Source organism: Chroicocephalus ridibundus, chromosome 13 (assembly GCF_963924245.1).
Source record: "Chroicocephalus ridibundus chromosome 13, bChrRid1.1, whole genome shotgun sequence".
Classification (NCBI taxonomy): Eukaryota; Metazoa; Chordata; class Aves; order Charadriiformes; family Laridae; genus Chroicocephalus; species Chroicocephalus ridibundus.
In genome coordinates this window covers 12892202-12919595 of record NC_086296.1, presented here as the reverse complement: position 1 = coordinate 12919595, position 27394 = coordinate 12892202, and the positions used below count along the sequence as shown (strand labels likewise).

General features: G+C 51.8%; 1 protein-coding gene across 2 annotated transcripts in view; it reads left to right on the top strand.

Moving 5' to 3' along the window:
* The window catches only part of SRRM4 (serine/arginine repetitive matrix 4), a 50131-nt gene that overhangs the window by 5963 nt on the left and 16774 nt on the right, over positions 1-27394 (top strand). Inside the window, exons 2-8 of one of the 2 annotated variants that reach the window (XM_063350755.1) lie at positions 15119-15262; positions 17540-17623; positions 17971-18042; positions 19583-19609; positions 20328-20378; positions 23388-23486; positions 24456-24618. In XM_063350755.1, coding sequence (XP_063206825.1) covers positions 15119-15262; positions 17540-17623; positions 17971-18042; positions 19583-19609; positions 20328-20378; positions 23388-23486; positions 24456-24618 — 640 coding nt within the window. The remainder of the gene's footprint in view (positions 1-15118; positions 15263-17539; positions 17624-17970; positions 18043-19582; positions 19610-20327; positions 20379-23387; positions 23487-24455; positions 24619-27394) is intronic. The other variant, XM_063350756.1, reaches the window with a different exon arrangement.

The window sequence follows — 27394 nt, the reverse complement described above, 5'->3', positions numbered from 1 at the left end:
AGCACCGTATCCGATCTCCTTACCCTCCTCATCAGATGAAGGACGAAATCGGGTGGAAAGAAGCAAAAAGGGGCAGGGGGGGGAAGTCTGCTGGCTGGCCAGAGGATCATTTTATAGAAATATTTAATTTCACCCTTGAACAAAGCTGCCTGCAGACGCTCCTCCGGCTGCTGGGGAGCCCCCCTGTCTGCAGATGCCGCAGGGGCTCAGCCGCAGATGCCCCGGTGGGGTCCGGCACCGCGGGGGGCTGCGCTGGCCGTGGGGTCCCCTCCCTGCTGGGCTCAGCGCCATCCCAGCACTTGGGTGAGGCTGTTTCATTGAGGTACCCAAGTGTGGAGCAAGAGACCAGGGCAAAATGTTGCAGTGCAGGGTCTTGCGTGTCCAGGGTCCATCCCTGCCCGGCTTGGGGAGAGCTGGCAGATGCCCCCGTAGCAGCACCATCCCTGGCTCGTCTCCCGTCCCCAGAGAGGCAGGAGAGCAGGGCTCTTAAACCCGGCACGTGTGTTTACATCCCTCTCTCGAGGTCTAAGTAATAAATAATTAGGGCTGCAAGGCCCTAAATAATAAATAGCAGCGATGACCCCGATGCCAGGGATTGCTAAAGAGCTTCTGCCCACCAGTGGCTCCTGTGGCCCCTCTCGTCTCCTTGCTGTCACCAGCCGGGTCAGCCTGTCCCACTGCAGCTTGTCCCCAGAAAGGGGTCTCTGCTCTTCCCCGAGGTCCCCCGGCATGGGGGATTTCTCCTTCCAGAGGGCCATGGCTGGAGTCTGCTCAGCCCCGTCCCTGTCCCTTCTCACATCTCCATGTCTGGCAGCTGGACCTTTCTATACGTACATTTTTCTATAAGATGAATTTATCAAATGCAAACCCAGAGTCACTGAAATTAAATCATTTCATGCATGACCACCCTTTCCTTTTCTTGTCTTTTCTCCCTGCTGCCACTAAAACCTCTTCATCATTGCAAAGCCCGACCCTGGCCGGCAAAGCCCACCCGCCTTTCGGCTGCAGGTGGTGCCGCGGCTTTGCCACAGCCCCTGGTACAGCTTAAGCTCCCAGGGGCTCTTTGCTGTTAGGGGAATGTGGGTGCACTGTGCCCCATGGTTCTGCCCTGCCCCACCAGAGACCCACACGTGGCTCCCAGCCCCCTGGGTCCTCCTCTGGCCCCGATCCCTGGTGGTGCCACCAGCTGGAAAATGGGGCTGGACTCGATGCCCTTGTTGGAGCCCTTTGGCATTCCCAGCACAGGGCAGGGAGAAATGCCAAACCCCAGGAGCCAGTTGGCTTTCGCAGCCCCACTTGGTGATTTTATGGGTGCGTGCAAACATATAGAGGTCATGAGTGCCTGAAATCCGGTAGGAGCGGTGGATCCCAGCGGCACAGTATCCATAGCAGGGCTTTGATGTAGCACAGATTTTGTCTGTGCCCAGGGAGGTGCGGGCTGGACCACCACCTCTGGCTGCATGGCCGGGCACAGTGCCCACATCTTGGTGCCACCATCACCTGGCAAAGGCCACGCAACCCACTGTGGGACACCGGGTGCTGCAAAACTGGCTTCTCCCTCAGCCACTCGAGCAGAAAGCGCTGACAAACACTGGGAGTTTAAAAATAGCAGGTTTTTTCGCACGCGGCGGGAGCACTTTCCCTGCCAGTGCAGCGGGGACTGCAGGAAGGGCTTAAAAAAAAAATAAAGCGGGGAAAAAAACTCGATGAAAAACTCGATTGGTGTTTCAGGCTGGCTGAGCTGGGTATCCCTGCCTGTGGCCCAGGCAGGAGACAGCAAGGCTGGGGCTAGCTGCTTCGCTGATGACCCGTTTAACACTTCATGTTTAATTTATGTCTTGTCATTAATGAAAGAAGAAACAGCTGCTGCTGCCTAGCCCTGGCTGGGAGCTTTGCAGAGGATGGAGGTGGGAACGGGGGCAGCAGGGAGGACATCTCGTTTGCCCCCAAGGGGCACCTGGGTGGGCAGAGGGGTCGGGGCAGCACGGGCAGGGTCCCGCTGCCTGCGGGGTTGCTCTGCTCTCTCCTCCCGGCTCCTGCTTCCCCCATGCGAGCAGGGGATGCTGCGACGTACTGGTACGGGCTGCAAAGATCCTTGTGCTGTTGGATCCCAGGGCCGGGGGCAGATGCCCATCTCACATGCAGGTGGCTGAAAATGCTGCGAGACCCGCGGGCTGTGATGAGAAAACGGGTTTTCTCTGCTGTGAACCCCAAATTCCAGCAGTGCATCATCCCAACGGAGCAGGACAGCACTTTGGCAATGGGCTGGTTGTATTGAATTTATCTCTGTGCCCGTGTGTGTTGGGGTGTGACCGGAGGAGAGCGGGGTAGGAGGCTGTGATTTTAGCTACGTTACTGTCGGGATGAAGAATTAGCTGTTGCCCAGCAAGAGAAATATTTTTGCATTAAGAGAGATCTCACAGTTAAAGACCACCTGCTGAATTAATCTGTGGGTCAGCTGGAGCCGCCGTATAACCAACCCCCCGCCAACCCAGTGCATCTATAACACCAATGTATAATAGCACGTAAATATATCATGACTTATTCTCTGCTGCTCCATCATCCGCGGCCAGTGGAGCAGCCCTCCTTAGTGGGGTGGCCATGGACACGGCACACTGGGCACGGGAGGGCGGTTAGGGCTTTGGCCCTCAGAGGGGTCTCTCTCCCTGAGCCTGGTGATTTCAACTCTGGGAATCTATTGCCTGTAAAGCATTTGCCCTCTTCAAATCCCCCCTGCTTCAATCAGAGCACGGCCAGATTCATTACGATGGGGAGAAGCAAGAGAAGTGGGTTCAGCACTGCTTCTTCTAAGAGGTTTTTATTTGCCAAAAGAACTCCAAGATCCAGGAACTTATAGCAGAAAAAAAAAATCCAAAGCAACAATGCAGCAGAGTGCCCATGTTTCGCCTGCCCTTCCCTGCTGTGTTGGACGGGCTCCGTGGTTATCTGCCTGACGCAGCCGCCTGCCTCGGCCCTGCCTTTGTCTGCCCGTCAGCCGCGCGTTGGCCGAGTTAATGAGGGGTGATGGTGCAGGGCCACCGGAGCAGAAAAGTGGGTGGATAACGCGTGCCAGGGAGAGGGAGGTGGAGTGGGGTCTGGGTAGGCATCGCCAGTGGAGGAGGAACAAAGGGAGCTGGTGGTTCATCACAGAGATAGGGGCGTTTTGCAGCCCAGCACCCCCCGGGTGTGCCCTGTGTCTCCTGATTGAGGATGGACAGGATCTCCTGGTGACCTCCTGTGTCCCTGGACCCTGACTGCCCCAGGGAGGTCCCTGTGTGGAGCTGAGCTCTGCAGGACACAGGACATGTTGGCTGCTTCTCTCCCAGGATCCTGGGGCGTCCCTGGATGCAGGGATTCTGTTGCCCATTGAGTCCAATGGCTGGAGAAGTCATTGGCGCAGTTTTGGACCAGTCCTTGTGCTCTCCCAAACATTTCCCACGTGTGGTTCGGGAGCCAGCACAGGTGAAGAATGTCCTTAGGATGTTTTGGAGGGCTTTTTTGATGTTTCAGAGAGTCCAGCCTGATAGATGCAGCCGTTTCATGCTCCAGGTACATCCTTGCCCTTGCCGAGAGCGTGGAGCATCTCAGCACCTGCAGGGACAGAGATAAAGGCACAACACCACAGCACGTGCCAGTGGCAGGTTTGGCTCCCAGTGTTTGCTGCCTCGTGGCAGTAGTTACTACCCCATTGCCCTCAGGGGCTCCCCAGAAGTGTTTTTTCCACTCACAACCCCAATATCCCCGTTCTCATCCCTCCAAGCGGACTCGGATGCTCAAGGGCAGGCACTCAGCATGGGAGCTGCCACCATGGGGACCGGTGGGTTAATTTTGCGGTGGAGGTTTGTGGTCCAAAGCGCTGGCTGTCGGCTCTGCTGGGCTGCGAATGCCACCGAAGGCACGTTCATCCCTGATTAATGGAAACTGAAAAGCAGGATCCTGAGGACCCGTGGCTCCCCTGCCCCCACCCCGCCGCAGGCTGACACTGCCAACCCTCACCCTGCGCTGCCGGCGGGTTTGTCCTGCGCGGAGCAGAGGACGGCGGGTCTCACCTTGCCTTTCCGCTGTGGAAAAGCAGGCGGCAGAGCCCACGGCTTCACCCTGCACCCTGCCTGCAGAGCTGGTGCTGGGACACGGCCACCACCCTGCTCCCCCCGCTCACCCTCCCCACCGCGTCGGTATTGATTTGATCTGAACTCCCTTTAATGTGCTGTGATTTCTTTCAATTAGGCTTTGAGCAAGGCCTCTGCGGCGTTCGATAGAGACAGCCCCAGCACGGTGCCTGGACCACGAGGTCCAGAGGGAAATGCCTGGGGATAGTCCCACATCCCTGCCATGAGCATCCCTCTGTGTCTTATTTTCCCCCTGTCCCATGAGGATGATCCCACTGCTTAGAGGTTGCTCCTTGTCCCCTCTGCATTTCCTAGTTCTTTCCATCCCTTGGACTGGTGGCTTTGCTACCCCAGCCCATAGGAGAGATTTGCCGCATCGTTAGCTGGTTCACCTTCCTAATTTAGACGAGCTCCAGAGCTGCATCGTCCCCCCCTGCTCTGTGCAGGAGCAGCCCCACCGCCAACCGGAGCTGAACCCAACCTGAGCCACCCTCATCTCCCCATCCCCGGCAAAGCCGCCTTGCCTTCCCCTTTCTCCTTGGTGGCTGTCACCTCCTCAGGGACGCACTTAGCCAAGTCAGGGCTTGGTGTCACATTGTTTCCGGCAAACTAATGGGCAGAGTGCTTGTTTTCAGAGATTGTATAGAGCAGAAATCCCTGCACTTCATCGCCAGCTGCAATTACCGAAGCCAAGTCGATGCGGTTGATGGTAATAGGATGGTAACACTGTCTGAATTTGTATTTAATGCTGATTCCAAGGGTCTATAATTTTCATCAGCACCACATGACTTTTTATAGAACAGAAAAATGTGAGAGCAGTTAATGAGCTGTAATTCTGGAGAGCTTCTGCCTTGATTGGGACTAATTATTTTCTTTATAAAAATAATTAACAATCCACACAACCTATAGAGTGAAAGGCATGTGGCATTAATTAAACCATGTGGTATTTTCAACCCACCTTTATCTCCCCTTTCCCAGCACACCCCAAATAGACGGTGGCGTTCCACTGCAGAAAGCCAAGCTGGGCGCGAGCACGCACCGGGGCAAGGGCTCGTGCAGGGCTTTTCGCAGGTCCTGAGCGAGAGGGCTGCACCCAAATCCACCTCCGCAGCCTCCCAGCCCTGTGTGTACTGTAAAAATCCTCATTTGGGTATGAAAGGCTGTTTTGGCTGGAATAAGGTGATGTTTTACACGCGTGGGCAACCCGTGATGGGTGCAGAGGGGATGCTGGGGATGTCTCTGTGTTTCGGCTGAAGAGCAGCTGGTGGGACCCCGGTGGGGATGCAGGGGGCTGTGCCGGGTGCTGTCACTTGCTGTGGGGCATCAAGATATCCCAAAATTGAGATGGCTGCTTTGCACAGGCCGAGCCCTTGTTCTCCAGCGCTCTGAGATCCTGGGATGAGTCCCAGGCGAATGTGCCCCAGCACTGATAGTGTGCGGGTCCGTGTGTGCTTAGACACGTACTTACATAATATATAATTGTTAACAAGACTAATTCCTCTATTTTCCTGGAGGTATTCTGAGAACTAATGAATATATTTGCATAATCTTGATTTTGTTTATGAATAATTCTGGATTATCCGAATGTGAGTAACACTGGGGCTTTGCCGTTCTAGATTGCCTTTCAGCTGAGGATAGCAAAGCATTTTACAAATATTAGTTCAGCCTCACAAATTTCAGCAAGCGATAAAATTATTATCACACCCAATTAAAGATGGATGTGCCGAAAAGTGGTCTGCCACGGGGCCCAGGAGTCCGGGCACCCACCTGCCTCCTCCAAACCTTCCCCTTAGGGAGCAGCAAGCCAAGGAATATTCTCCCCTTTCTCTTTTGCGATGATTTAAAACAACGTTGAGGGTGGCAGGTGGCATGGAGGGTTGGGGACGAGACCTGGGAGCAGAGAGGGGGGTTTCTTTCTGGCTCTGACCCCCAAACAGCCCTGGGTGCTGCAGCACCAAGCACACCGGTGCCTGTCGTGTGTCAGGGGTGGCATGGACACACCTTCTGCCTTCCTTGGAGTGCAGTGGGAAGAGGAAAGGACCTGCCTTCACCCCCAGAAACTCTCCTTAACTTAAAACCCCCTTCACCAGTCCTTCCTGGGCAGCTGGCAAGACCACCGAGGTGTTTCCCACGGGACCAGGGGGTGTTACGGGGAAGGAGGATTGGCATCAAACCAAACCCTCCCACCCATAAAGCTGCAATTTGGTAATTTCCCAGCTCAGCTGACATAGGAGATGTGATACAGGGAGGCAAAGGGCCCTTCTGGCCATAAAACCCCCGGCAGCATGTAGCAGGGGGGTTAAACCCCACTTGTCACATCCCTTCCTGGGCTGGGAACGTCGTAGGCTCATGTCTCCAGCAGGAGAAATCTGTTGCTTAATTCCTTTCTGCGGGAGCTAATCGCTGCCCACGCATCCCCGTGCGGGGACATCTGCTTCTCGTGGTGTCACTGAGCCCTCCCGGTCCCAGGTGGCCCTGGCATGCGTCGTGGTGGGATGGATGTTTGGGAGACAATCCCAAATGAGGGGATATCCCGGGACTTCTGTCTCACCAGCCCCCCCCAAGCGCAGCAGACCGATTCTTGCTGGCTGCTGCCTGGGGCTCCCCCCCACCGGCTGCCGTTCACGGGCAGAAGATGTTATCCTCCACCTCCCTAATTCGGGGTAGAGCAGCACTGGCACTGCCCTGCTCGGGTGATGCCCCTGGACAGGACACCTGGGTTGGGGCCACCCATTCGAATGCACCCACAGGTCTGCCCTGACGGGGTTTGAGCTTTTTTTAATGTCGGAGTCATTTCAAGCTGAGCCTTTGGGATTGCTGTTCATTAGCTGCAGGTGGACATGCACGTCTGTGTCCTGGCACATGGGGTGGTTTGTTAACGGGGTGCGGTGACCTGAGTGTCCCTGTCCCCAGCCTGGATGGACAGGGCAGCCACCTTCTCCATGCTTTCCACATCAACCAGAGTCTTTCCCAGGGAACTCTGTGTGAACGGGTTGTTTTTTTTGGAGCTGGGACCTGAGTGTTGGAACCTCCAGTGCATTTTCCCCTCTTTTTCCAGTAGCAATTCAAAAAAAGCAAATTAAGGGAGAAGAGGAAAAAGCTTTATGTGAGCGGCAAAGGGAGTGGATCTTCTCCAGCCTTGCTGCCTCCAACGTGCCTTATTACTAATTCATTTTTAAACTGATCTCTCAGCGCTCCCAGGAGTTCCTGGTAACTGTGTGCTTACAATCCCCTATTTGATTAAAATTTAACGAGCTATGTTATTGGCAAATACACTATTTCGCTGCTGTTCGCCGTGCCAAACGGCGTGGAGGGAATCAGTGCATCGCAGAGAGCACCCGTAATGACAACGCACCATGGATGTGGCATCCCATGGCCTGGCCCTGCCATCGTTTGGCAGCACACAGGGTGGCTTCCTCATTAAGGAGCGAGCCCAGGCTCGCCGGGAGGATAATGCTCTCCAAAGATCCCGGATTAACCTGTGTGAGGGACTGGAATCTTGTGTGCAAGCATGGCCCCATCCATGGAAGCCAGCACTGAAGCAAGATGCTGCTGCGGGGGCTTGGCTTGATCTTGGGGTGCTGTGGTGACACAGGGGACACACCCTGGGTGGGGGGGTTGGCACTGTACAGCCCATTGGGTGTGAAGGTGCTCTCCAGCCTGACCACATTGCAGACAGTAACAAAGCGCTTCTGTTCTGGGACATCCTTCAGGTTGTTGTTTTTTGTTTTGTTTTGTTTTTTTTTAAACCCTCCTAAAAGGTTGAGCATCGTCTCCCAGTGCTCCTCAGCTTCCAGCTCGCAGTGTTGCGGTGGGAAGTGCCCAACCACAGCAGCTGGGCTCCCTCTAGCCCGTGGTCCTGCCCTTCGCCTGGCTTGGGTTTGCCCTTGTGGGCAATTGATTAGTGAGAAATTTGAGCTCAGATCCAGGTTTTTCCTAACTGGAAGCTCTCCGAGGGCTGCTGAGGGCTGCCCCCGTGCCTGGGCACCAGCTCTGCCCCCTTCACTGGGGAGCTCAGGGCTGCCTGGGGGATGATGGTAGGGACGGGGTCTGGGTGTGCCGTTTGTGGCCAGCTGGGAGTTAGCCATGGGGCTATGGCAGGGTTTAGTATAAGCTCTTGGCCCCAGTCCCTCCTCAGACCAGTCCCTGCCATGCCAGGGTCACTCAGGTGCCTGGAGCCCCCCAAAACATGGGTCAGGGCTGTGCAGGATTGTTGTGCTGTGGTAATGTCGGTACTTTCAGCTCTGTTTGCACGCACCAGGGAGAAGCCAAGGCTCCTCTTTTGCTATTCCCTGATTGAGGAGAAAACTGGCTCCTTTACAGGCATGGGAACCTGCAGGGTATTTGTCTAAGGAGGAGGATCTGGGGGTAGGAAATGCACAACATTGTCCCCGAGAGCCAGCCTGACCCGGCAACGTGCAGGTGCTGACGAGCACGAAGCTCCACAGAGACCTCCGAGCCGGCAGCGTGGGAGTCACAAGATGCCGTAGAAACTGCTCGAGACGGGGCAGCAGTCCAGGTTTCCTTAGGAAATGATATGACTGCATGCCATATTCCTCGGGTTTATCTCTGCTGTCGCTGGCAGGCGGTCAGCGGAGCCATCCCAGATTGCTGGAAGCAAGGGAAGGTGACACAGAGCCCTGCAAGGCGGCCGTGTGCGCAGGTGGGAAGAGGGATGGGAAGTGCCCCTAGGGAGAAGGGGACCCAGCCATGGGGAGCAGGGAGAGGCTGTGCTCGCCCTCATGCCTGACCCTACCTAAGACGGTCCACAGGAGCATCTCTTTCCCCTGTGGAGTTTTATGCTCCGCCAGATCCGTTCATCCCGTGCTGCCCAGCGGGAGCTGCCGCCAGCTGGTGCCCGGGACGGAGCCCTCCCCGTGGGCTGCGACCACACCGTATCCCCCAAAGCATCTGGCACTGACCCCGTGCTGCTACCGGGGCCTCCTCCAGCAGGGAAGCTCCTCTGTTCTGATTCAACCATGCATAGCAAATCAACTGCTGGAAAATAAAGAGCCAAGCTGCTTTTTTGGCCCAGGATGCGATAAGAGCGGTCGTTAAACGTTTCTGGAGTCCAAGAGGCAAAAGGAGCGGCTGCCGCATTCAGGCTTGCAGCAGGACACAGGGTTCCCGGGAGCAGGAGGGGGAGGCGAGTCACGGCTGGCAAAAATTGGATGAAAAATGTATATTACGGAATTGTATTTCTCTTCTGTGTTTAAACTGCCTCAAGAAAACCACGCGCTTCTCTGCAGCTGGTGCCTCTGCTGATGCACGGAAAAAATAGCGGGGAGAAGATTAAAATTGAACTGGCTTGGAGTCTGTGTAATCAGGGAAAATATCTCGGTGATTTGCTATTATAATTTTCAATAACAAACTGCAGGGCTCCTGCCGCACTAATAATAACGGTTTGAATGAGGTGGGGAAAGAACCTGCCGTGGGGTGTTTGTGTGTGTGTTTGTGGGAAGCACTTACAATTTTCCCCGTCTCCTAATTTTGAAGAGGTATTTTTAGTGCATATTTCAAAGAGCTTTACGTAAACACATCTGCTGGAGTTTTTGCTTGGCAGTGTCTTTACAACCTCCTTTTCTTCCCCCTCCCTCTCCTGGGATAAAGGAACAGTTTGACCATTTCTTTTTCAATCAGATGAGCAAAGCTAGAGAGCAAGAGAGAAAATAAAAGGGTCATTTTGCCAGCGACAAAAGGCTTCTTGGCCCAAAGTGGTGGATTTTAGAAACACTGTGAGCAGCTCAGCCAAGAGCCCAGGGCAGAGGTGCATCGGAGGTGGCCGTGGCAGAGAGCTGAGGGGATGCAGGAGAGCAGGGAAGCCAACCTGCCGCCTGCCCCCTCCTGTGTAGCCGAAACCTCCAGGTGAGGAAAGGAGAGGAAAGATGCGATATTCAATCATGTGTCCAAGCACTTTATGGATGTTACTCAGGAAAAGGGGCAAGAGCACCCCTGGTGCGAGCGGCTGCAGGCACAGGAGTTCCTCCCTCGGGGCTTTGTGCCTGCTACAGATGCCTGTGTCCTTTCACAGGCTGATGTTCCCAGTCCCCAGGCGAGGCATCCGTCATTGGTTTAATGCCATTGAAACATTCATAACTAATAGACTCATCAGAGATGCTTTAACCTTTTTCAGTTTTGGGGCTCCAGTTGGCTGGAGACGCTCCTACCTTTTCGCCAGGGGCTGTGGAGATGATGGGAATGCAGAGCCAGCCAGGGCTGAAAAGGGCAAGGTAATAAAGTTTCTGTATTGGCTTTCCAAATACTCTGTCCTGAGCTTGGAAGTGCTGTTGGTGCAGGTCTGCCAAGAGCCGTCAGTGCTCAGGGTCTCCGATGTGCTCACGCGTGCGGCCAAGTGCCCTGCAGCACCATTCCTGCTCGGGCTGTGCATCCAGCACCCAACCCAGCTGCGTGTGGAAAGTAAAATGATTATAAAAATAAAAGGCTTGGTTAGCATGATCCAGCCCCAGCGTGCTTACGCTGCTGCTTGCAAAGCAGATGGGAAGGACAGAAAAGCTGCGGCCAAGCTACAGAGGGCTGGACTGATGGATCCTGTCCCACAGAGGCAAGGGAAGATGCTGCTGAGGTTGGAGATGGCCTCATGGCAGCTGAAAGGTCACTAGGAAGGTAATTTTCCTGCTTTTCTCTCCTCTTGAGAAGAGGAGCTGAGTTACTGCAGGGGAAAAGGATGATTGATGAAAGCTTTGTGGCAGGAGAGTGCTGCGAGGCCGGGGCAGAGGAGCGCGGCTGGGACATGGCAGCCTGCGGGCAGGGGAGGGCAGCTGCCCGGCCCCGGCAGCGCTGAGACGCCAGCACACAAGGATTTCAAGTGCACACCAAACCCGCACCGACTGCATGTCACCGTGGGACCCGGGGGGACGGGTGTCGCTGGGCTCAGCACCCGGGGAAGCGTGTGTCACCGAGTGCCACATTTCATGGCCTGATGAGATGGCACTCAGCCATGGCACCGAGTGCGGCGGCTCAGGATGGAGGAATGGGGATGGTTTGTGAGTTAGCTCTGCTCCCGGAGGCAGCAAACACCCGGTGCCTTTGCCCCGTCCTCTGCAAAGGCTGCCGGGATCCGTCCGTAGGCAGGAAGGGCAGTGCAATCCCGTGGGGGCTAGTGGGGGGCAAATATTTCCCCACGGCCAGGCTGGTTCAAGCAGACTCACCTGCGGGGTTCACCCCACGCCTCTGTAGGCCACAGCATGTCTTTAACAACTTCCGTGAGGCGTCTTTGCTGAGCCCAGCACATCTCCCAGGTCTTGCAAATGCCCTGTGGGACCTCCCCGGTCTTGCATTTTCTTTGGCCTCCGCAGAGAAGTGGCCTTATCCTGCCACCCATGTGCACGGCCACCTCGGGCTCCGGTACGACACCCGGTGCAAAAGTCTCCTGGTGAGACATCAGCGACGCCCTACCCTTCCCCAGCAAACAGCGATGTCCAGTCCCAAAGGGATCCGTTGCAGAGCACAGGGGCTGCAGCGTGGTTAACTGGCCTCTGTGGTGCCACCGCAAACTGGAGGCGACACCCTAGCTGTCCAGGGAAGGGACGCAGGATGGAGCGGCATCAAGCGATGGGGCTCTGCAGGGCACTGCCGGCAGCAGGGAGCTCAGCGGGATTCAGAAATGCGACGTGCCTTTGGGAAAGGCAGGTGGGAAGAGATTCAGGCAGTTTGCAAAAATAAACAGGGATCCCCCCACCTCGCAGCTGGGCCGCTGTCGCATGCCCTGTTCTCCTCCAAATGGCCATAGGGTTTTACAGTGGTTTTGTCCCCTTTCAAATTAGGAATATCTGGGTTCTTTCCCACCAGTGACCTTTTCTGCCTCATTTCTATTAGGGTAGCAGTACATCATTTCCCTCTGCTCTCAACACTGCGTGTTGCTGCTTCCCTTCCAGCCACTGAAAAGCTGGCAAAAACTGTCATGAGCCCAAAAAACCCCTCCTGGAGTGGAGACTGCTGCAAAGGGAAGGGACAAGGTGAGCCACCCATGGTGGGAGGTTGCACAAGGCATGTTGTGCTCTGAGCTGGTGGCAGACAGCCCAGCGGGTGCCTTGCTGCGTGGGGTCTCTCCATCAGGAGCAGGGATGCTGCTTTTGGACAGATCTGATGGATAGGCTGGATTTCTGCATGGGAGAAAGAAAGAAAGAAAAAAGAAAAATGAGTGCAAGCAATTGAATTGTCTAATGGAAATGAAGAACCTTGGAGGGCAGGCAGGAGCGGTGGGCAGCTGCCCATGGCCAGGAGTGTGTCCTTAGGGACATACATGCAACCCCTACGTTGGGCAGAGAGGCTGCGGTCCTTGCTCCGGTGGTGGAGCAGTGTTGCCCCCCAGCAGAGCAAACCCTGGGCATCCTTCCTGCCTCCTCTTCCTCCTGCCTGCTCCAGCACACGTTCCTGCGGGCAGCACGTCCCCTGCGCTCCAGCGAAGCACCCGCAGAGGCTTTCTCCTTTCTGCTGCAGGCAGGGGACCAGCAGGGGAAGGTGTGATAATCCTCTCCTTTCAGGCCACAGTAATCGTTCACACCAAACTGCAAGCACTTTTATATCAGTCATGAAAGACAACAAATAAAAAATACGTTTTTATATATATATTCAATCAATGTCTATGGAGCTTAACGCAAGGGGATTACCAGCCAGTTTAGAGTGTTAGTGACTCTCAGCATTCATCAGAGGAGAACATTTAGTTGAATTGAAGCCAGCCTTTGATGGGATTGGAGAATAATTATTTCCATCAATAATTACTTCCAGGCCCAAAAGAAATGGTTCCTAGCGTGTTGCAGAACAGGAGTCCTTGGTTGCCTCAAGGCCAATATGTTTTAACCCCAGGACCTGAAAATCCCATCAGTGGGAGCAGGGGCCAGGGCGAGAGGGACATCGCCCACTGTGCCCAGGTCCCTCCTGCAAGGCAGCAATGCCCCAGCGTGCTGCCACCCCAAGGAGGAGCCCTCCCGCCTCCGCTGCTGGAGCTGATCCAGCCCAGACTTTGCACAGGTCATTAATTTGGGGACATTTTTAATGGATCCTAATGATTGAGCCTCAGAAGACCATTCTTAAAAGGGGTTCAGGAAAGGCCACAAGCTAATTAGCTTGCACAAAGAAAGCAATTAACCATGTAGCTTCCCGAATGATTAAAAATAACATAGATGTTGGGAAGCAACTGGGGGATTTTATTACAAGCAGAGTAATACATTTTTAAAGCCAGAGGGACCACCACCTCCTGCATGCCTTGGGCCAGAGATATTTCACCCAGCTTCCCCCTGCTGACCCCTGTCGCTTAGACTTGGCTGATGCACATCCTTAAGTGTTCAGGCATTACAAACTGGGCCGCAAGGAGTCCGCTGTTAGAGAAAGTGGAATTTTGTTGAGATAGAAAGCACAGGTGGAAAGAGAGGGGTGACGCTTCTTCTGCAGGTGCTCCTGTGCCAACTCTTGTCCTGAACAGTGTTGCTGATGGCTGGGGCAAGCCGCAGGATGTTCCCTGGGGCATGCGAGCCTCTGGCCGTGCCTAACCTGGGCTAACATGCCATTTTAGCATCACACTGCTCTTTAACTACCCTCTTGGCCCCATTTAACCCCCCAGCTGTGCAGCACACACCTGCTCCATTGTTCCTGACCCCACAGCCCATGTGTGATGGCTGTGACGGTCTCTTGCAGCCAAAGCAACCTCCCGGCATCCCTGAGCCACTGTGGCTGCAGGGGTGGCAGGGGACATCCCAGCCTCCCCTCGCTCCAGGGACTTCACGTGGCCTGGAGGCTTCGCGTGCGAAGGGAGAAGGTGGGTGGGGTGGCAGATGCAGCAGTGGGACCCTGCAGAGCTGACCTGGGGACAGCTAAACCCCAAAGCAGCACCCAACAGCCCGTTCCTGAGATTGGCTTCAAAATAATAATAGGAAGAAATGGGGACACTTTCTCTGTCGGCTGAGCCCAGGCCACCATCGGTACCACCTCACAGCCAGGTTGGGCTTGAACATGTCAATGCTTGCTTTATTTATTTGAACAATACTCAGGATGACACTAAACCCATAGCGTTCTTGGTGCCCCTGCCAGGTACAGTTTATGGCTTTCCATTAATCTTTCTGTTCTTTGAAATAAATGTCTGTGGGGCCTGAAAACCTATTTACTTTCCTCCCGAGTGTCTGAGCTGGGGTTTGTTTGGGTTTCTTTTCTCCATTTGCCGCCTTTCCTCCATTTGAGTTTGCCCTGCCCAAGCCCCCGTGTTTCTTGGAGACCTCTCATCTCAGGCTTTCCCTGCCCTGGCTCTGCTCTTCACCAACTCTCATGGTCTCCCCAGGGCTCTGGCAGGCACCTGCCTGGCCCAGGTGGTTCCCCTTAGGTCTGCTGGGCTCTCACAGGTTCTCCAGTTTGGGCTTTCAGCAGGACCAGGTGTGTTTACTGGCCCAGCACCCTATTTGTAGGAGTGGGGAGGAGAGCTATCCTCTGGCTGCCAAAGCTTTGCTTCTCCCTGGGTGCTGGCAAGGGGGTCAGGATGAGGATGTGTGGCAAGGTATTGGCAATAGCGGGTTTGGGAAATGGTATTTGAAATGCAAAAGTGTTTTTTCTACCAGTGTGCAAGACTAGTGCTGTCTCCGCAGAGCTGGTGAGCTAAAACCCACAACGCAGAGGAAGGTGTCCAGGGGTGCTGGTCTGACCTAGGTACCGTTGCATCAGACCCAGGCGCCGTTGCCGTCCCTGCAGTACGGGGCTGTCCTGCTGCTCCTCGGCTGCACGATGCTTTTGGCATCTCTGCCTGAAAGCCAAGCGCAGCATGTTCATGCTGGGGATCAGCTTAGCTTGGAAACGGGGGACTTTTTGCAGCACTTCCCACTGTGTAGGGCTGAGCGCCATGGGCTCGGGAGGCCTAGGAGCAACCTGCAGCGCTCCTTCACAGCAGCACAGGTCCTACCTGTGGAAAGGAAAGGGGATCCTCCAGTACATGGGAAGCCTTCAGCAAATGAGCCCAGCTGGCAGGGCAGCTCTTTATTGCTCACTCTCTCCCATTGCTGCTGCAGCGGGACGCTCAGCTGCCTGCCGTACCCTGCGGAGGACAGACATCCCGAAAAGCTGAGCGGCCGCACGGTCAGGGAGGCCTCCACCACCAACGGCTGTGTGAAAGGGAAGGAGAGACGAGACCATGCTCGCTGCAGTTCGCGCAGGTAGGAGCCAGGGCTGTGAGCGGGGGTCACCCCAAAGCAGGGGATGGTGGAGGGGGTCTGTGAGAGCTGGGGATGGGTTAAATCACTGCGTGAGTGCAAAATCATGTAATTGCATGAAATCCCTGTGCGTGTTTGCTGTTACAGTCCCCTTGCAAGTAATCCTGGCTGGAAGACAGGCAACCTGCCAGCATCCCTGTGTGCCACCAGGTCCATGGGGTACCCCTGGCTGGGCATCGCCCTCAGCAATTCCCCTTTCCCCGCGCCTAGATCATACCAGCAGTATTGGCTTCATTAGGACACAGCTTCGTTATCAGTTCATTATTAGCCTCTGACAAATTGAGAGGGGGAAAAACAAATTGAACGTTGTAAATGAAGCAACTGGGGTCTCTGAGCCCTGCCTGTTAAACTGTCTCCGGGATTAAAGCCTCTCCGTTTGGTTAAAGATGTTGGAAAGAAAGAGCAAGAAAGCACATTTCATATCTTCAGATTTCAGGCTAGCCAGAACAATAATCTAAAGCGTATTTTTGATTAGACTTCGATTACAATCGCGGAGAAACAATTAAAATCGGATCAGTGCCAGGAGAAAGCTTCCACATCAAAGACAAAAGGCTTTATCTTGTGAGAGGGAGAAGTGCTCTACAGCAACTGCCTGTGGCTGTACGGCATGGTCAGAGGTTTCTCCCCGCTCTCCCTCGGCCGTGGCCGTGCCTGGCCGTGGCCCCGGGCGAGAGGGGGGCTGAGAAAGCAGGTGGGAGCTGGGGTGGATAACTGAGGGTCTGGGTGTTCCTGGTCTAGGACAGAACCTTGGGGTGGCTTTGGGCAGATGTCTGAGCTTAGCGACAATGACTTTTTCTTGGAAAAGACATTTTTTTCTACCTCAATACAGATGATAGACCCACTAAGCCCAAGGTGTTCCATATCCCACAAGAGCATTTCTGCTGGTTGATGAAATCCTTGGGAGGAGAAAGGGAGGGAGAAGGAGTATTTGGGTGCTCCGCAGAGTCACAGTGTTGTTGCACCTCGGATTTACTGCCCTGGAAGCACTCGGCACTCAGTTATTCACAGTTCACAACTGAAGCGCTACCGTACAGCTTCATTTTGTAGAGTAATTTAAAAAGAAAGTATACTAGGAGCATGAAGCAATTGGTTTTTTTATGATAGTGTAATTTTGGTAATAATTGAAGCCCTGGGTGAGCAAGTGTTGGGGGGCAGTGGAGCCTGAGTTTCCCCCCGAGAGTGACGTTTGATCTGCATTAGGACCTTCATTAATGATAATGTTTGTTCTTTCTGCAGAAAACTGCTCAATTTTTGGCCTGTTTCTGCAGTGAAGATCCCATCCCACAGCGTTTTCCAAACATGGGGCTGCCTCCATGCATCCCTTGCTATGGGCTCCTCCAGTTGGCAGGGCCAGAAGTGGGGAAACTGAGGCACAATCCAGCAGGGATTTTTGCAGAGGTCCTGGGGAAATGGCTGTGCTCCCCACAAACCTTGCTCCCGGACCCCTTTGGGGGATCCACAGACAGATCTGGGGATCTGCTTGGGGATCAACCTGGGGATCCACAGGCTGCCACCAGCTGTCCCAGTCTTTATGAGCATTTGCTTTGGTTAATGAGTAGCCATGGAATATCTGTCATGTTTTCAGCGCAGTGCTCGAATTAATTTAACCGTGGTATTTGCTTTTCATTGAAACATAATGCAATTCGGCATCATATGTTTAAAAAATAAATTAATTTATAGGAGGTTTTTTTCCCAGGGTTTAACAACTGTGTAAGAGATGCATATCTCACTAAATTAGTGTAGCATCTCAATAAATATATATATTTCTAATCAATTGCTATTTAACATATGTCAAGTCTTTTATTACAGTTAGATGCATCTGTTTGCAATAATTATTGTATGCAAATTAAATGCCAATTAATTATTTAAAGCATATTTACAAAGAGCAACAAAACCTATAAATCTGTTACGGAGTCGTTAACCTCAGCAAACATGTTTTAAATAATCAGCCGGCATCACCACGGCGTACAGTAGCTGTCTCATTATATCTCCATTAAACCCACGGAGGAGACACTTCATTTAAACTGTGACCAAATTATTCATTAGAGGGGTAATTAGGTGCTCGCCTGCACCCCAGGTCCACCGTGAAAACTGATCTCTCTGCCCTGCATGTCCCTGAGGTGGGGACGGTGGCAAACGGGGGAGAGCAGTCCCATGTGAGCTGATTCAGACATATTTTTATCATTTTAATTTTTTTGTTTGTTTTCCCCCTTTCTTCAGCCCCTCATGCGATGAGGAGCGTGCGCCGCCACCGCCCCGGGGAAAGAAGAAGAAGAAGAAATCTGGCCGCAAGAAGCGAAGGAGGTGAGGGCAACCATGGTGGCGTGTGGGGAAGGAAGGGGACAGGCAGCCCTTGCCTGTGTGAGAGGTGGAAAAAAAATCCCAGTTTAAAATGGAGGCTGGATACACTACAGAGAGGTGCTGGGGGTTTCCACACGCCCAGGGAGATGACGCCATTTTCTCACCTTCCCCTCAGGGTGGCGGAGGCCAGGCCGGGGCTCACCCACAGCCTGTCTTGGGGGGCCCTGGGTGCCCCTGGCCCCTCTGCACCCCAGGGAGATGCCTTTGGTGGCAGGGTAAAGGTTGTGGTGGCCGGGGAGGGCTGTGGGGAGCCCTGAGGTCCCTAACGACCCCCCTCCCTGCCTCTTCAGGTCTCCCTCCTACAGCCCCTCGCCTGTGAAGAAGAAGAAGAAGAAAAGCTCCAAGAAGCGAAAAAGAAACAGGTATTTTATTTTTTTTTCCCTTGAAAATGTAATTACCCGCTGTTGGGGGGAGGTTTGGACAAAAGGTGGAAGACGTCTAATGCTGTAGGGTAGCGGGTCGAGCCCAGTGCCAGGAGGCAGAGAGAGGCGTCGAACTCCTGATTCTTAATAATGGCCGCCATGAGGGCAGGGCCCAACTGGGAGGTGAAAGCCAGACTGCCTTGGAGGGCATGAAATGGAGTCCTGACCCAGTGCAAAGAGATAAATATGAGCTGTCGGGGTGTGGGGAAAGAGACAGATGAGGCAAATCGGCGTGAGGTCTGCTGAGCCTCTGCCTCCTGCCCTTGCTGTCCTGTTCCACATGGCTCCCATCCTCTGGCATGCCAACGGGTGATCGCCTCCACGTTCCCCTTCTGAAGCCCATTTTTACTTTAAAGAGCACCATTAAATTTTAAAATTGCAAATATTTCACTGGTTTCTCTCAACCATTAAACCAATATTTGGAGAGAACAGTGGATGCTATCACTGTCGGAAAGTTCATGTATTTACAGTATATTGAACCAAAGAGAGAAGCTACCAAAAATGGATAGCAGGGTGAAAAGTTGAGCTCGATTCTTATAGAAGAGGGAGGGAGGAGAGATAAGGGTATAGAAACTCCTTTAAAATACTTCCTTCCCAAGGAGGGATTCTTATGCCCTTCTATGGATGCCATCTCCTGACAGCAGTCCTGGGTCAGATGCTCCTTGGCTTTGAACCTTTAGTACCCATTTATGACCCTGCAAGCCAAGGATAAGCTGTAGCTGGTCCCAAAAGGCAGCATGGTCAACCATTAAGCATTAGTGACCAATGGAGGTTGTTTCCAGACACCTGGTTCCATTTCAACTACAGATCCCAAGTGACCTTGCCACAGGCAGTCTCGTGGTCCCTCTAGGCAGGACTTCAGGCCATGTCTTCTGCAGGATGTTGTGCTCCAAGCTGAGATGGGACACAGCGGTCTGTGCAGCGTACTGGGTCCAGGCCTTGCTGCAAGGAACTGTGTCCTCCATGCTCCAGGGCTTTCTGTGAGAACCGCCAGCATGGTGGCTCCTGTGTCATCCCAGGGATGCTCCAGGAGGCAGGACAGATGCATGCAGGTTTGGCTGTAAGGCTGCTCTGGAGTTATACAGAAAGGACCCTTCCTTTGAGTGCTAACTGGTCCTTCATACAGAAAATGAGGGACTGCACTCCCCTCTGCCCCCTCAAACTAAGCACAGTGCAAAACTGTGGAGGCAGTAGCAGAGAAAAGGGACCCACTAGGGACCGGTGATATCTATAGACTTGTTATCCTGAGGATCATATTCTCAACTATTTGTAGAGGGTACTAGTCACTTCCACCACAGCAGCATTTCTCAGTTACCCCCTTGACAGCTGGCTAAAGGAGAGCCAGGGCCATTCTGCCCAGCTGGTAGATGAGGTCTCCTCACAGTGCTCAGTCTAACACTGGGCCTAACCACATTGCCTGTGATTCAAATTTCCAATTCTGTGAGACCCTGTATTCAGTGTACACATTTGTGTCTTGCAGGTTATCCTCAAAGAAGAGAAGACACAGGTAAGAGCTGAGCAAGTATGGGTGGCCCCTTAGAAATAATATGAGTTTAATGGCCTCTTCAAGACCTCACAAGGTTGATGTTCTCTGGCTGGAGGCAGAAGATGTTTTTCTTCTGTGTCTCCTCATGGAATCCCCTTGGCTCCCCCAACCCTCTGTGGGTCTGGGGCTACCCTCTCCCTATTCAGCCTTATGCGTTCCTCAAACCCCACAGGAATCGGGTCTCCAGCCCAACCTGTGCAATCAAGCACGTAACTGGAAAAGACCACTTGGTATAACCTAGCCCCTGGCAACCTCATCCATGTTGCATCCATCCTGCATCTTGAGTCTTCATTTCTCTTACGGTTTCATTTGCAAACAGTATGGCATCCCCCAGCACTGCCTATCTTTGAAATGTTCGGAGTCAGTGTCTTTCCAGGTGTGTACTGGAAGAACTCTCCTGATCTAGCATGTGTGCGTACAATATCAAGAAGTATTCGTCTCCTCTATGGGAAAATGCAAAGCCACCAGGATGGCTGTTCCCTTTAAGGATGCTTTTTGGCCAAGCGCATGAGCTAGATTTGTCAGCAGGCACTCAGACCCCCTGTGCTAAGGCAGAATCATTAATCCCTTTCATTTTTATCGCACGCTCTTGGGCAATCTAGCTGTAACATTGATGTGTGATTATGCAGCTTTTTATCAGAACAGAAATCTCCGAATTAATTAGCCATTTCTTATTTAGTTCTTCAAGCCCCAAAAGTAAGAGAAAGGAAGAAAGAAAACACAAAAAACAGTAAGTAGCAACTCATGGTGTTCCCTGCTCAGCCTGTGCAGAGCTGGGGCGCTAGGAAGCGCTTGGTGTGGTGGGTCCCCTGGAGCTAATGCTGGCTGTGCAGCCCTAAGCAATTCTCAGGATTATTTTGCAGCTAAAAGCTGCAATTCTGGTTTTGCTAGAATGGGAAAGGGTTTGTAGAGGTTGGAGATCTTTCCTTTCCCTCTCTTTTGTGCCACCTCATTCAGTACTGTCTTTGTATTTCACAGGGATGTACAGTGCTGTACTGTTCATCTATCCCTGAGCAGAGACTCCAGCTTTTCTGATGAGGGCGGCATGAGAGGATGAACTCAAATCTGTGGAGCGCAGGGCCCCACAGCCTCCACTGCCCAAAGAGCAGGCTGGCACCCTCTTACTGAGAACGGCTTCAGCTCCTCCTTGTTTGCTGCTCTTGGGGGTTACAGCAGGGGCTACTCATGATACACAATGCAACCAAATATCTGAATGGGAGCAGAAGGCAGTGGGGGCTAGGGAAGAGAAGGGACGGTTTGGAGGTTGTGGAGGCTGCAAAAATCTGGGGTTTGGGTTCCCATCTGCCCTGGGGTGTCAGCAGAGCACAATCCTTGTCCTGTGGGGCAGACAATAAAGGGGTATGATACAAAATGTGGTTCCTCAGGGCTGGAAGGAAGGCCTGTGAGCCTTCTCTGTTTTTCATTTCCTTCTCTGTCTTCTCCTTGGAATTGCAACTTGTGGCTTTTTACCTGCTTTTAGAGCAAGGAAACTGTTCTGAGGCTGAACTCTGGGCAGCAAACCCCTGGTTAGCTCTGCTGGGACTTGGGATACCCTACTAGAGACAGAAACCGAGTTAGCGGATGGAAATCTGCTGGTTTGTTTGGTATTGGTAGGACCGGCCCTTTAATTCTTCCCAACACTACTTTTGGCTCCTGGGCAGAAAGGAGATAGGGGGACAATAACCCCTGACACCATGAGTGGCACCCCCAGTATGGATTGTGACTGAAGAGACTGGGAATCCATGAGGTGCAGAGCATGTTGTGCTGCCTGCACAGACCAGCTCTATTGCATGCAGAAAGCCCATCTCCTTTTCTCTCTGATTTCTGCATCTGATTTCAGTAGCACAGCCACCTTTTTTTTTCCCCCTCAAACCGGGCTGCTATGCACCCAGAAATCTGAGTGGTAAAACTGAGGATTCCTATGGTATCGGCAAAAGCAGGCATCTCCTCAACCCAACGTAGCAGTATGCAGTAGCCTAACAGTGTGGTTAAAACAAAGATCAGACGCCCTTCTGGTATGTGCTGATCTGGGGGAAGAAGAGCTGTTAGAATTGCTCTTTGGGGATAAATCAGTGAAATCGTTTTAGCCCTCATCTCTCAGCTCACAAATCAGAGCTGAGCCACTCCCCGTTTCTGCAAACCTTCTTATTGCTCCTGGGCATGGATCAGATAGATCCCATGAGCCATCTGCGATCAGGATTTTTGTGTAATCACGCTGCTTTGGCTTATCTTTGTGTCGAACAACGGGTTATCTGAATCACACAGGACTAGTTTTTCCTCCTGCAGAAAGGGAAAACTCTTAAACGGGAGGGACTGATGCAGAGGGTGAAAAGCAAATACGGAGATTTTCACACAAATCCAGGACGTGAGGGAGAGATGTTCAGTGTCGCTGATTTCAGCTGTATGGAAATAAGGAAGGAGGATCCCAAAATGTGAAGTTTAAAAATATAATCATAGGGTGTGAAAAGCATCAGAGAAAACAGCCAGGTGGAGTTCAAGCAATTGACCTGGAGGCTGCCCTTTTGTCTTAAAGGAGATGCAGTTCTCAAGCAATCGATCTGCTGAGTTTTTATAGTGGCAAATTGCTAATTGCTGTCCAAGCAGGTCGTATGAGTGCTGTCAGCGACTGGTATAGCACGGCCATGAAACCAGACTGTTCCCAGCAGCTAACCCATTGCTAGCTTTGCCTGCTGGCACAGTGACGCCAGCCTGAGCAGACGGCTACACTACCAGATCTAAAATAACTGCTGCGGTGGGCAATGGTGAGAGGGAATGGGCACAGAAGGTGACAGGTAGCCTGTCACTCGCATCACCCTGCTGTCCGTCTGCAGGACTCCAGCTGTTGGTATGGGCAACAACAGCCCTTCAGTGATAGAGCCAGGTAATCCATCAGTAATGGCGTGAATGGAGCACAGGGAAGTGCAGCAGGGCACCGAAGCTGGGCCCCTGCGCATGGTTTGCTGGTAGCTGTCCTGTGGCCCCATCAGAAGAGGGAGCAGCGGTGACTGGATGTCTATAAGAAGCCGGGTAAAATGGTCCTGCCCCTCAAGCGGGAACCGAGCATAGGTTGCAGTTAGGGAAGCTGCACTTTGTAGGTTGTTTATAGAGCAACCGTAAGAGCTGCCCAGAGGACTGGCTAGACCCTCCCACCTAGGCAGCATGGGGAAGGCTGTCTGTTACTAAGTGTACCGTATTTAGAGCCTGTCCTCCTGCATCTGCTCTTTAACAAGGAGCCTGCACTACAGAGAGGGTTGGAGCAAGAAATGGGAGGGCTGGAGCTTTGTTGTGGGTTTCCTGGAGGGACTGTGCTCCCCCAACGAGGCTCAGCAATGGGAAGGTTCCTGGCTGTCTTAGGGTAGGCTGCAGGATGAAGGGCAAGCACACACAGCTCTTCAAGGTCTTGAGAGCAGAAAGGATTGGTGCTGTCCGCTGCACTCCCACATGCTAGTCCATAGATCTTCCCCCAGCCTGCTACAGAGCCAACTTAATAGCTTGTAGTTAAAATGCTAGCATAGATCTCGGTAAGGTGGCTTGCCTTAATGTCAGTATAGCGATGAAGGGATGGAGAACTTCTCATGCCCTGGTGTCCTGCACAATGCTTCATACACCACTCGCTTTGGTTTAAAATGCAGATCTTCTTTCTGATTTGAATGTTATTGACTTCAGCCTCCAGCTGCTGGCTCTTGCATCGCCCCCAGCCTGCTAGCCTAACGGTGGTTTTCCTCTCTGCTTCTTAAAGCTCCCGTGGGCGCACCCGGAAATCTCATCGCCATCGTCACCGCCACTGCCACTCTCGCTCCGAGAGCTCAGACTCCCACTCCCCCCGCTGCCGAAGCAGGTAACATCACCACTCCCTGAGCTGGGTGTCCTGCAGCACTTCCCGGTGGGCTTAAGGATGTGAATGCAATAGCCTGTGAGCCATGTCCCATTCTGGTAGCAGCTATGTCACATACTGGGGGTTGAGATTCTTGTGGGCTCTGCCATAGAAAGGTTTTGGCTCGAGGAGCAGTGGCTGCAGCTTTTCGGTCCAGCAGTCACTTCTAATCCCCACGGCTGATGATCAGCCCATGACAGCTGATTCCAGCCTAGTCTCCCTTCCCCAGCCCAAGGGCTCTGTACTGCTGATGTCCCAGGAAACCCTTAAATTTGGTCTTAGCAATGGAAATATATCTGCCCATGGCATCCTGTAGCCACTATCTTTGACCTGATTAAAATCTCAGTCCTGCGGATGACAGATGCTTCCTGGGGCCAGCTAAGTGGATGCTGGTGCTAGACTCGGCATCACTGCAATAGCAAGTCGCGTAGTTTATACGCATCATGAGTTCATGTTTCACATTTTCTGAAAGCATTTGACTTTATGAACAAACCACCACTCTCCCACTTCACTCCTAACTACTGGGAATTTTCTTATGAAAAGCTGATGATCAGCAGGGGGAGGAATGCAATCAGTAATTGGAGGGGTGTTCATGCAACAGCAGACTGTGTCTTCTCTTGGAGATTTATTACCACAGGGACACTTAAGGCTGTGTGAAAATGTGGTTTGCCTTGAGCCACCGTAAAATCATGAATTGGAGCTGAAATTTGAGGTTAAGGTCCAAAGACTGGATGCACACTATTATTTAAAAAAAAAAAAAGTGGAAAAGCAAAATATCCCTGTTCTTTCCGTCATGACTCCACAGAGCAGTCATGTGGAAGACCTCCCCACGCAATGGCCTAGCACAGAGCTGCCAAGGGTTTGTATGGAGCTGGTAATGGGCATTACTGCGATACTGAGGAATAATGGTTTGGCTGTTCATGTATTCTGCAGGCACAGAGCCAGGTCTCAGGAGGAAGGGCGTAAAACACGGCGAAGACGCTCCCGGCACCATTCAAAGGTCACGGCAAAGCGAAGCTCCTCTGCAGAGGTTCAGGCCAGCCAAAAAGCCAGCCAAACCCTCCCGTTCTACAGCTTCCTGTCTACTAAGGAAGTAGTAAGTTACTACACACTGTGCTTCTTTGCTTGAACTAGTCACAGGAATCTGGGCAAGAAATTTGATATGAAATTTTTATAACTCAATTATAGTGATGTTAGACAAAGTTGGTTAAAGCTGTATTATTTATTAATGGTGCTGTTCTCCAATGTATTTAAAGTCATTCCTTCCTTCAGCACTTTCACACCAAGGGTGGGGCTGGAGAGGGGAAAAATTTGCAAAGGCTTTAGGCTATGAATAATGAATTGAGGACATTGAACAAAAGAAAGTGGCCTCCAGCAATGATATTTTACAGGGAAGTGTTTGTTATGCAGTCCTTGCTCAGCTGGATGTGAACTTAATTCACTGGTCTTCATGTCCAAAAGTTTAGTCCTTCAGGGGAAGAAAGGGAATCAAACATATATAAAAGAAACATTTACATTTAATGAGTTGGTGATTATTGACAGGGGATGTTTTCTGACTATCGGGATCCTTCTAGGATCACTGTTGCTCTGGACTGACAAGCCCAGGGGCCAAATTCGGAACTTATGAGCAGCTCCCATTGATGCTAATGGGAACTGCATGTGCAGCCGAGGGTAAAAATCAGGCTCTGTGCCTTGGGATTTTTTTTGTATACATGGCAAGAGATGATATATTATATGCCTTAGAATTGAGGGAGCAAGAGGTGGAGAGAAATATTAGATACAGATTGATATGAAGTCTTGCTTTTCCATGGCGCATTTCCCCTTTGTTCCCAGTAGCTGCAAAACAGAGGCGTGATGCTCTTTGATCGTGGTGTTAGTATCTGATAGACATTCTGGAGAGAGAAATTGCTACGTAGGACTCAGGGTAGTGCAGACTCTGGTACTTGTGTGTGTGGATGTGTAACGTTAGAGGTGTCTTGAGCACAGAGTCCTTCAAGCCCCAAAGTGGTGTATAATGGGGAATGGATTTTCTCCTTTACGCCCAGTCATCAATTGGAAATAGCTCAGCCATACGCAGTAGCTACATCAGATATGAGATAGATAGTGCCAGCAAGAGCAGAGACTTTATCCGCTCACAGCATTCCAATCAAAATACATCGAGATTATACGTGGGTACAGACAGGCACAAGCTGTCTCTCAGCATTATAGATATGCATATTTGCTCTCGTCATATACATCTCCTGAGTGTGTAGTGCACATGTGAGTCATTGCTTATAAAGCCATATAAGGCAGAGTGAATAGCAGAACCTGCACACCACGCTTAGCTGCGTGCGTGTGTGTGTGTGTGCGCACATGCAAAGGAAGAATAACAAGCTATGAAGCTTTTATTGCCATGAGCCTGGGGTGTTGCCCTCTGTCAGACCTGGAAAGGTAGAAATGAGGTAAGAGCTCCTCCCAAAAAAGAACCAGCCAAAGACTGCATCATGTCACCAGGGCTTTTTTTTTTTTTGGTTCAAGCTGTGTATTTTACGTAAGTGTTCTCAAGTCTAAGCCTGGTTTTTAATTGGTACTAGGTTTCCTCTCTCTGAAGCCAGGCTCCCTGAGTCCTGTGAGGCCGACTGCCAGCTGTTCTGTTCCCTGAGCAAGAGTAAACTCTAATTTAAAATTGTAAAAGCTTTAAAATGAGCTAAACTCAAGCATGCTGCACTCCCCTTTCCACTTGCTTCACTCAGGGTAAATGAGCACACAAGCTGCAGGGCAGGGAAAATCAGAGCTTTATAGTGATGGTTGCAAAGTAAAAGTCGTCAGGCCCCTGCTGTATTCTTTCTAGTAAGTGTTGATAACACAGGCAAATATTTCAATGACTGAAGGGCATCAGTACCTTTACTACGCAACCCACTAGTGTCATTTTTGTTCCCGAAAAGAAGTACGCTCTCTTGGGACATCACTCGAGAACATTTAAGCGCTTCTTTAAATTGAAGCTCTTGGTTAAGTGCTGCCACTGAAATTTTTCTGAGCAAGGTCATTGAATATCAGGTGCTCAAAACTAGCAAGGGAAAAATGGAATGGGACCTTCTAATCTCATTTATTAATGACTATTTACAACCCTTTGATGCCTTTCCTTTTTGTGAGTTACATGATCACTCTATAAATAAGCTTAGTTCTGTCAGAATCTACTTTGAGAGCAGCCTGGAAATGTTATGAAATAAAAATGTGCTCTTGCAGAAAATGTTGATCACTTATCACAAATAAATTACTGGAAAAGAACATATTTTTGTTGAAAATTCCAGAATTGGGATGCAAAAATGCCATGTTTCAGTCCTCTATGGAGGCTGGTGTGTCACACTCCCTGCCCTTCCCTCTGGCCTGGGCTTCCAAGCCAAACCATCCTTACCTGTGGAGAAGCCCTCTCCAAAGGAATGGGGTTGTCCAGGGAAGATCCCAATGTGCAGAAGAGACCCAGAGAGATAACACACAAATTCCCAGAAGGTAATGCTATAGCATTCCCAAATCAAAGATTTTGCTTTTTAAGTCATTTTTTTTTCCATATTCTTCTGAAGAAGTTGAACTATTTTTAGGTAAATTCTGCCATCCCTCCCTACCCCCTGGTTTGTTTTCCTTCCTTTCTACTGCAACAGCCACATTTTTAACTACGTCTACCTGTAATTTATGAGGGATAAACCATACAAAAGAATGCCCTGCCCATGCATCCACCTTGCTGCTTCTTTCCCTCTTGCCTTTACGTGTAAGTTGATGCACGCACACGCATGTACACATGCAGAAACACCCAAAGTTCCCTGCTATTTTACTTTCTGGCAGTGAATTTCCAAGCTTCTCCCTCTCATTCTCCCTTTAATCCCATGCAGCTGCAA